The sequence below is a fragment of the Gekko japonicus genome, unplaced genomic scaffold (genome assembly GCF_001447785.1).
Source record: "Gekko japonicus isolate JY-2015 unplaced genomic scaffold, Gekko_japonicus_V1.1 scaffold3813, whole genome shotgun sequence".
Lineage (NCBI taxonomy): Eukaryota > Metazoa > Chordata > Lepidosauria > Squamata > Gekkonidae > Gekko > Gekko japonicus.
The window spans coordinates 105,442-115,113 of record NW_015167657.1 but is presented as its reverse complement, the minus strand read 5'-3'; the positions used below and the strand labels follow the sequence as shown (position 1 = coordinate 115,113).

The 9,672-nt window shown below is 47.2% G+C and overlaps 1 protein-coding gene across 2 annotated transcripts in view; it reads right to left on the bottom strand.

Moving 5' to 3' along the window:
• Positions 1-1,283: 1,283 nt before the first annotated feature.
• The window catches only part of JMJD4 (jumonji domain containing 4), a 15,515-nt gene continuing 7,126 nt past the window's right edge, over positions 1,284-9,672 (bottom strand). Inside the window, exons 3-6 of one of the 2 annotated variants that reach the window (XM_015414110.1) lie at positions 7,759-7,884; positions 6,155-6,422; positions 3,571-3,717; positions 1,284-1,797 (exon numbers count right to left, since the gene is read on the bottom strand). In XM_015414110.1, coding sequence (XP_015269596.1) covers positions 1,486-1,797; positions 3,571-3,717; positions 6,155-6,422; positions 7,759-7,884 — 853 coding nt within the window. In that variant the 3' untranslated portion in view covers positions 1,284-1,485. The remainder of the gene's footprint in view (positions 1,798-3,570; positions 3,718-6,154; positions 6,423-7,758; positions 7,885-9,672) is intronic. The other variant, XM_015414111.1, reaches the window with a different exon arrangement.

Here is a 9,672-nt window from a genome sequence, read left to right as displayed (position 1 = left end):
GGAATGTACTTTCCCAGCCAGGTGTGGACAATCACGACCTGATCAGAGGACAGATGTAAAGAAAACGGTCGTGAGAGTCTGACCCACAAATCAAGCAGTCAACAAGACTTGTAAAGAAAATGCTTTCTATGTGTTAAGGTCAACAAGCACCACAACACAATAAACAAATTCCTTCAAATCATAAGAAAATCCTAGTGTAAAAATACATCATCAACATCATCTCCGGATTATATAATGTGTCAAAATTAGATCTACCTCAGGAAATATTAGAATGAGGAAATGTAAAAAAAAAAAGGAAGGTTCTTTTTACCATATGTGGTGGACTTGTGAAAAAGCAAAAAAATTTTGGACGGAGGTCCATAATGAGATGGGAAAAAATATTGAAATGTACATTTAAGAAGGAACCAGAAGTATTACTCTTGGGACTGAAAATGGAAGAAGTGAATATAACAAAGAGGACTTTGATGTGGTACTTGATTACAACTGCTAGAGTGAGTTATGCTCAATGTTGGAAACAAGAAAATATACCGGAGATTTTGGAATGGATAAAAAAGTTACTTTTTATGGTTGAAATGGACAAATTGACAAGGGAACTTAAAAATCAGGAGGCGGAAGAATTCTTTGCTGACTGGAAGGACTTTAAAGAGTATTTGGAGAAATACTGGGATGTGAAAAACAATTTATTTTGCTTTGATAACTATTAAGGTTATAAGAACTGTGAAGTAGATGAAAGTATAGAAATATTAGTTTTAAGATAATGTTACCTGATAGATGTAACGATAAAACAATGGATAAGTGAGGAGAAAATGGAAAATTTGGATGGGAGCACTGCGGGAAGCCTGACGTAGAGTGGGGGAGGATAGGAGGGGAAAAGGGTATAAAATGAATAAAAGGGGGAAATGTTTTTAAGTTGGAAATGATATTATATCCTGATAATAAAAATGTTTGACTAGAGGAAATATTAGAACGATACAAAAGCTCTCTTGCGCATAAAGTGCTTTACAAAAAGTCAGAAAAGTTAATACATTCAGACAGGACGCTGATCTCAATAAGTATTCAGGCTCAAATATGCTACGAAGCTTCTAATGGATCCCAGGCGTCTCAGTTTTGAAACGTCGTTATCTAATCCGGAGACGACGCTGATGATGTATTTTTACACTAGGGTTTTCTTACGATTTGAAGGAATTTGTTTATTGTGGTGTAGTGCTTGTTGACCATAATATACAGAAAGCGTTTTCTTTACAAGTCTTGTTGACTGCTTGATTTGTGGGTCAGACTCTCTTCCTTTTACATTTGTTCTCTCTTTCCCAGCTAGGACCAATTTCCCACACACTTAAATTCCCTGCCCTTCTGCGTCTGCGTTCCCCACTTGCCCTGGAAATTCACTGTGCTTTAAGGCTTCTAAATGGGGAGGGTCAACATAACCAGCATGCACCCAGGTTGCAAGAACAGCGATTTCTGCAACTGGTTGAAATAAACGGGGGACTAGAGGAGGGCTGTATCTATCGCTGCTTTCAGGCGGTGTAGGAGAGCATGAGGAGGCGGGGTGAAGGACTCAGGGTTCAGTTTCTTGAAATCCTCGTTGGCGTTCAGGGACGTCAACACCTTGGCAGTCCGTTTCAGGTCGAAGACGGCGTGCAGCATGCCCAGGCCGGAGATGGCGGCTCGGTAGCAATGCTTGGAGGCCTCTTCCTCAGAATGGTGGTTCTCGAGGACAAAGATCCGGTTCTCTGCAATGATCTTCAGGAAATTGTAGAACTCCTTGTAGTCGATGCCTGTGTAAGACTTCATCAGTACCTGTGGGGGTGAGAGGAAAAGGTTAAGAGGTCGTGAGCACCGGTCCCTACATTGAATGGAATACGGACAATTTAATTCTTGGCGTCTTTCTTTCTCCCGCCTTTCCTCCAAGGAGTTCGGAGCAGCCTGTGTAACTCCCCCCTTCTTTTTCCCCTTAGATCCCTGTGTAAAAAATGAGGCTGCGTGACTGTGCCTGGCCCCAGGTCCCCCGGGGAGCATTACGACTCATGGGCATTTGAGCTCCAGCCTCCCCAGTCTCCGTCCAACTCCCCAGCAATAACTACAGTCGTTGCCCACTGTCTCCAGATTCTAAGCATCCCCAGGTCTGATTTGCATCTAAATCTGCTGTCGAAAGCTTTCACGGCCGGAGTTCATGAGCTATTGTAGATTTTCCAGGGCGTGTGGCCGTGGTCTTGGCATTGTAGGACCTGGCGTTTCACCAGTAGCTGTGACTGGCATCCTCAGAGGTATAACACAGAAAGATGGAGTACTCTCTGTGTCAAGGTGAGAAGAAAATGGTAGGCAGGTAATTTAGATCTACTCAGGAAGGTGGGGTAGGGCTGAGTCATTATCTTGTAGGCGTTCCCCAGGCTGTGAATATGCGAAATGGCAAGACCGCAATGCCAAGACCACGTCCATACAACCAGGAAAATCTACAACAGCTAATGCATCTAAATCCTTTTTGTGGCATCCATGAGGGTAAGAAGGGCATAGGTCATGTTAGCTCATGCTTCCCCAAAGAAACTGCTGAAGATGAACGCTCTTTCTTGACCCTCACAGGCCACCGTAAGGCAAAGAACCGTCTGTGTGGTACAAAATCAGTAGCTGTAGGCTGTTCTCAGTGGTCCCTTCCCCTCCATTCTGATGGACATCCTTCCCACCTGCTGTGGCCAATACAATCAGCCACCTAATGAGCTGGGAAACACCGGCCTTGGAAAACAGATGGTGTGAGGAGCAGCAGGCAAGCTTGAAACGACAGCAGTGGGCTGCTGCAACTGTGCAGACAGTTGGCTGTTAACTCTGCTGCATTATGGCTGTTGGTGCTGTTTGATGGTCTTGCAAGACAAATAGCAGATGGGTTTCTACGCTCACTTCCACAGAGTGTCTTGTGGAACCACAAAGACTCACACAGCTATTGCAGCATTTGCAGTCCTTAGCCTACTTGGTCAGACGGCCGACTGAGCGGGACATTTCCTGCGTCCAGCATTCCCTCTAAGCTGAGTGAGTGTGAGCTAGCTCACAGTTCTTTAGCCCCCGGCTCACACACTTTTGTCTGAGCTCCGGAAGGAAGGCTCCAGAGCAAACTAATTTATACAGCCAGATCTTGCTCGCGCACAACTTTCATGCCAGTCGCTCACGGAGCAGAATTTTTGCTCTCAAGACTCCGCAGCTTAGAGGGAGCATTGCCTGCATCTGACCAAGTGTGCCCTGGATCACAAAACAACCTTCTGTCGCAATGCCTTTGATAGTCTTTAAGACCCCACGAAGCTTCATGATTCTGGCTGGAGAAGACCGGCGCGGCTACTCCCCCTCCCTGCACCTTCGCGGATGGCCAGCTGGCTCACGGAGCAGAATTTTTGCTCTCAAGACTCCGCAGCTTAGAGGGAGCATTGCCTGCATCTGACCAAGTGTGCCCTGGATCACAAAACAACCTTCTGTCGCAATGCCTTTGATAGTCTTTAAGACGCCACGAGGCTTTGTGATTCTGGCTGGAGGAGACTGGCGCGGCTACCCCCTCCCCTGCACCTTCGCGGACGGCCAGCTGCTCTCTACCTGACACTGCAGGTGCCAGTCTTCCATGGTTTCTCTCCATTCCCTGATCTCCCGCTGGACGGCGGCGAGTTCGTCTTGGAGGAAGCTCCACATGATGGCTGCGTTGCACCCGTTCACCCAGTTGTGGTTGATGGAGATGGTGTCCTCCTGAAAGACACATATGCAATGGAGAACATAGTCCTGAGATGATCAAACAAACGAAGCACAGACTGATAGAACAAAGCGCTCGAGCATATCAAAGTATATTATAACATACAACAATATTAAAGCAGATACTAATGCACAAAAGAATGGTAAGTTTCGGGTGAAGGTGAACTTCTATCAAAAATGCAAGTGAATCCGACAAAAACCTCCGGAGCGACTCTTCGTTTCGCCTCTTCGTCAGAAAAATTCCTACACCTATGCTTGTCTAGTTTCATTCTTGACTTAGTTCATGACTTAGTTCATGATGCAAAGTTCCTACTAAGTCACGCCCGGTGAAACGTTTGGTTTAAGAATGTATTTATGGTAGAAAAACCAGGAGAAGATTTGTATAGGATATGTCAAACTGTGGTATGAATGAAACTAGACAAGCATAGGAATTTTTCTGATGAAGAGGCGAAACGAAGAATGGCTGAGTGTTTAAGAGAATCTGGTGAAGCAAGCTATGATGTAGCAGCAGCAACAGCACTGGAAGCAGGAGATGGCCAGTTCCACTGCGGGGCTGATGGAAGCCCTGCGGGGGCCTGACCCGGTCCCCGGGCCGCATGTTTGACACCCCTTCTCTAAGCTGTTGAGTCTTGTGAGCAAAACATCTACTTTGTGAGTGAGCAGTTTGGCTACTGCATACATTAGCCTGCTCTGGAGCCATCCTTCATGAGCTAAGACAAAAATGTGTGAGCCGGGGGCTAAAAAACTGTGAGCTAGCTCACACGAACTCAGCTTAGAGGGAATACTGCTCCTAACCACTACACCAAACTAGCTCTCTTAATCAGGCCCTGGGTCCACCAAAGTCAGTATCATCTACTCAGACTGGCAGTCGCTCTCTAGGGCTTCAGAAGTCTTTCACATCACCTAATGCCTGGTTTTTGTTTTGTTTTGAACTGGAGATGCCAAGGATTGAACCTGGGACTTCTGGCACGCACAGCCAAGGCTCTTCCACTGAGCCACAGCCATACATAAGGACAAAAAGGAATTCCTCAAACCCTAAACATGGCTTGCCTGTATGTCAATTCCACAATAGTTTAGCCAGGGCTTTTTTTGGTAGAAAAAGCCCAGCAGGAACTCATTAGCATAATAGGCCACACCCAACAGCAGAAACTCATTAGCATATTAGGCCACACCCCACATGTTCCCAGAACTGTGGTCATCCAGCCACACCCACCTTTCCCTTCTTATTCTGTTTACCTTGTTTGTTGTCAAAACCCAGGGCTTTTTTTGTAGCAGGAACCCTTTGCATGTTAGGCCACATACCCCTAATGTAGCCAATTATAATGAGTTTCTGCTGTTGGGTGTGGCCTATTATGCTAATGAGTTCCTGCTGGGTGTGCCCAACTCAGGAGCCAGCCGGAACTCCGTTCCTGTGCGTTCCTGCCCAAAAATAGCCCTGAGTTTAGCTGCTGTAATGTCACGGAATGTGAGACGCATTCTGACAGCACTGGGAAAATGTGTATTTTCTAAAAAAAATGCAGGAGTAGTTAAATTTGCTTCTAAAAAAAATCAAACAGTGAGCTCGCCAGCCACTCAGCCGGCATATTGCCTTGCTCCTACTTATTTGAAATATAAAGATGCTTTATACTGAGTTAGAACACTGGTCCATTGGGCAAAATACTGAGCATTGGGGAAGAGCAGTTCCTCTCCAGGAAGAGGCCCAGGCCTGCTCAATATTAAGATTATCCTGCATGAATTCTTTTACATGGACCTCCTGCATCCAAAGCGTGCACTCTGCCAAAGAGTTACGATTCTTTTCCTTCCGCTTCTTTGCACCGGTCATGATCTGGGCTGTGCCACCAGAGGCCTACTAGGCCCAGGGAGCCTGGCTAGCAGTAGGTGAGGCTGGGCCTACAACTCCCAGAAGCCCCCGAGAGGTTTTGGAGCCAAAATGGACCAATAGGAAAAGAGGAGGGCTTGGAATAAAAGATCTGGAGCAGCAGGAAAAGCTGTTCTTCTTCCCAGAGGGCAGAGCCAGAAGGAAGGCTGCTGCAGGGGAGAGACCCTCATCCTGAGGGAACGGTGAGTAGTCTAGTGCCACTTGGGATAGTGAGCTAGGGACAGCATATATTTAGACGCGCTAGGGCATTTGATTTCTTTTCACCCACTTACTGTTAATATTCTGCATCTTGTTTGTTTGACCTATAAAATAAACCTTTTCCTTGTTTCACTCTGCCTGGTCCTCACGCCTGTTATTCGGCCAAAAGGGAGGTCTGAAGGTCTTGGGAGGGTGCTCTGGGCTTTCTCAAGGGAACCTAAATCCAGAGTGGTGGCAGCGTCAGGTGACACCCCCCCTGAGCCGTGACAGCACCCAACTCAAAAACTACTCCAGGAATCCATGCAGTGGGGCCGTTAACCTCTTAAAGGATGATACTCGCTCTCCGAAACGTCTTACCAGATTGTAAACCTGATGGTGCCACCCGCTGGGGATGAAGACGATCTCCCCGGCTTCCTGGATGATCTCCACGGGAGCAGTGCTTTGGGCGTAGCGAGGGTAAACGCTGCTCTTCTTCAGCTCGGGGGAGGTGATGTCAAAGGGCAAGTGGCCATGGCGGTCTCGGAGGTTCTCCTCTTGCCCCGGGGGAAAGATCAGCCATTTCTTTTTCCCACAGATATTGGCTGACCAGCTGTAGGAGCGGAAGACATCTGCGTGAAAGGGAGTCCTGTGGGGTGAATCAGAAGATTAGGAACAGGCTCTGGCATAGGAGAAGCGGAGGCTGGATTGTAAAATGGACCGACCGAGGGGGGGGGCACCCTCCTGTGCTCTCATAGGTTCCCTAACATTTAAAGGGGGGCAGTCATCATCAGAGTTTATTATGGTCAGAGACTCATCACACAGCATACAGGAACAAACAAGACAGTCCCAGGTTACCAAAGCATTACAGAAGTGAGACATCATAAGAACTTTTAAGGAGGTGCTTGCGCTTTGTAAATGCAATAAAAAGAAATTTAGCAACATTCCTTGATATGGCGGAGGATTTATCCTCCAATAAGTATGTCAGCAAAAGTTCCTCAGAATGGATTACTAGTTGTCCTTGGAACCTAAATGATCTTACTATAGGTGTGATTAAGAGGGCTCTTTCTTCTGCATAATAAGAGCAATGAAGTAATATATGGGGGAGGGTCTCAATTAACTCAGAAGGGCATGAGCAAAGTCTCAAATGCCTGGGAATACATTGGAATAAGGAGGGCAGTCAATGCCAGGTATGGTGTGCTGAAATGTGAAACGCAAGTTTTCTGATAGATCAAGGAGAAGAGAAGAGATTGGATTTATATCCCACCCTTCACTCAGAGTCTCAGAGCAGCTTACAAACTCCTTTCCCTTCCCCTCCCCACAACAGACACCCTGTGAGGTAGGTGGGGCTGTGCCAGAACTACGGCTTGCCCAAGGTCATCTAGCATGTGTAAGTGGAGGAGGGGGGAATCAAACCCGGTTCTCCCAGATTAGAGTCCGCGCACTTAACCACGACACCAAACTGGCTCATCAAGGTGGGCAGCCGTATTGATCTGAAGCAATACAACAAAGTTAGAATCCAATGGCACATTAAAGGCCAGTAATTTTTTATTCAAGATGTCTCGTTTGTTATTGGAATTAACCAGGCATCACGGGAAACCTCACCCAGCCTGGACACGGAAAGGACTGCTGAACTGATAGCCCTTTCTCGATTCTGTGGGTGGTGGTGCACGGCTGTTCTTAGTTGGTGGAGAGATTTGTCTGGTTAATTCCAATAACAAACAAGACACTGGCATGCTAACTAGTTACGCGACCCCCAAGCATAGCTTGAATAAAAATTTGTTGGTCTTAAAGGTGCCATTGGACTCTAACTTTGTTGTATAAGTTTTTTGAGTAGGTGCGTTCTTCTAGCCTTCTTCCTAAACAACAGTGTCACTTCTACCCCTACGCCTGTTCGTTTGGAACTGAGGCCTGTGCTCTCCGTCTTACTTTGACACAAGCACTCAGTCCAAAGAAAACCCATGGAGGGGTCCCGTTGGCCTTACCACGAGCCCTTGGGTCCCATATAGACAAAGCGATAGTCATCCACTTTTATGGCGTCCCAGTATTCATTCAGCCAGTCGGAAGAGAAGTAGATTGGGATGGTGTAAACATCTTGTTCTGGGAAAGTCCTTGAAGAGACAGTTTTAGAAAAAGGAATAAAGAACATCTGAGTGAAGACCCGCGTAAAATTTGGACGGCAGCAGGCAAGGGGTAGGGTCATGGACTGACAGTTGGCACTCTGGTTCCAAGCGTATCGTTTTTGGAGTTCACGCATCGCCTGTTTTCCCTGTGTTTGCCTAATCTTGCCTAATGCCAGGTCTTCAGGTTGACTTAGGTGTTACTTCGCCCTGCGGCGCCCACTCTCAAAAGCCGTGTTCCCTCTAAGCTGAGTTAGTGTGAGCTAGCTCAGTTTTTCAGCCTCCGCTCACACATTTTTGCCTTCGCTCAGGAAGGAGGGCTCCAGAGCAAACTAATTTATATAGGAGCCGAATCAATCGCTCACAACTTTCATGCCGGTAGCTCACAAAGTAGGATTTTTGCTCACAAGACTCCACGGCTTAGAGGGAGCACTGCTCAGGAGCCCACCCAGTTCCTGAGGAGCTAAAGAATCCCAGCCAAAGGTTATACAGTAGGATTTCAGAAACCCTGGGAAACAGCTCATTTTGAGATCTGTGACCTTCTGGTTTGCTCCTTAATGTGGTTCACACAACCAGAGGCTGAGTTCAGACTGGCAGTTTGCCCCGAGATAGGAACGTGCCAGAAACGTTTCACAAACAGATTAAAGGGGCCGGTTCACACAGGCACATTTGTCAGGCGTTCCCCGGCCGTACTCAGCCCGTCTTGTAGCGCTTGCCTCCAGAAAAGATACCAGGTGAAAGTGGTATCAAACCCTGGAGAGCGCACTTATCCTGTGTCCATCCCGCACCAACAAAGTGTGAATGCCGAAAGCCGCGTTTTTCTTATGCGCTTATGCGCATATCTCCAGATTACCAAAAAGAAAGCCGCGCCTTACAGTTGCACCTCCGCCAACAGTGCGAACGCTCCCTTGCGCCTCCTCCCCAGTATACTCGGGCATCAGTCGGTGCAGTGTGATCGGGAAAACCCAGAACAGTTTGTGCCGGATCTTTTTGCCATGACTCCCTCGCGCTTCAAACTGCCAGTCTGTCCTCGGCCAGAGGTGTGTGACCAGGATAGCAAAGCAGCTCCTCACAATGACGTCTGAACCAGCCCTTACAGTGGAAAGCCTGGATCCTGGAGAGGCACCGTGGTGATCTAGCTACTTCACTTCCAGCCAGATCAATCAAAGGACCAACTTAGCTGTTTGAATGGTTGCAAAGAAGGCTCCTTATTTATTTATTTAGTTGACATTTTTTACCCCGCCCTCCCCGCGAGCGGGCTTATATCCACATGAACGTCAAAAGAAAGTTATTTGGTCTTCCTTTAAGGATGATCAGTTCGAAAGCAAAAAATTGCAAGTAGATAAATAGGTACCGCTTCGGTGGGAAGGTAACAGTGTTCCGTGCGCCTTGGTGTTCAGTCATTCCGGCCACATGACCACGGAAACGTCTTCAGACAGCGCTGGCTCTTTGGCTTTGAAATGGAGATGAGCACTGCAACCCTAGAGTCGGATTTGACTGGCTTTCGAGCAAGGGAACCTTTACCTTTTTACCCCGCCCTCCCCGCGAGCGGGCTTATATCCACACAGTCGTCAAAAGAGAGTTATTTGCTCTCCCTTTAAGGATGATCACTAGAGGCATGGGGGGCCAAGGTTTTCCAGAAAATTTTCCTTTGCTTTAGTTTTCAACGGAAAAATTTCCCACGTCTTAAGCACCATTGTCCCAGGTCTTAAGGTTGGACCAGAATCAATGGATTTTCACCTAAACACTGGGAAGAATTTCCTGACAGTCAGAGCGGTT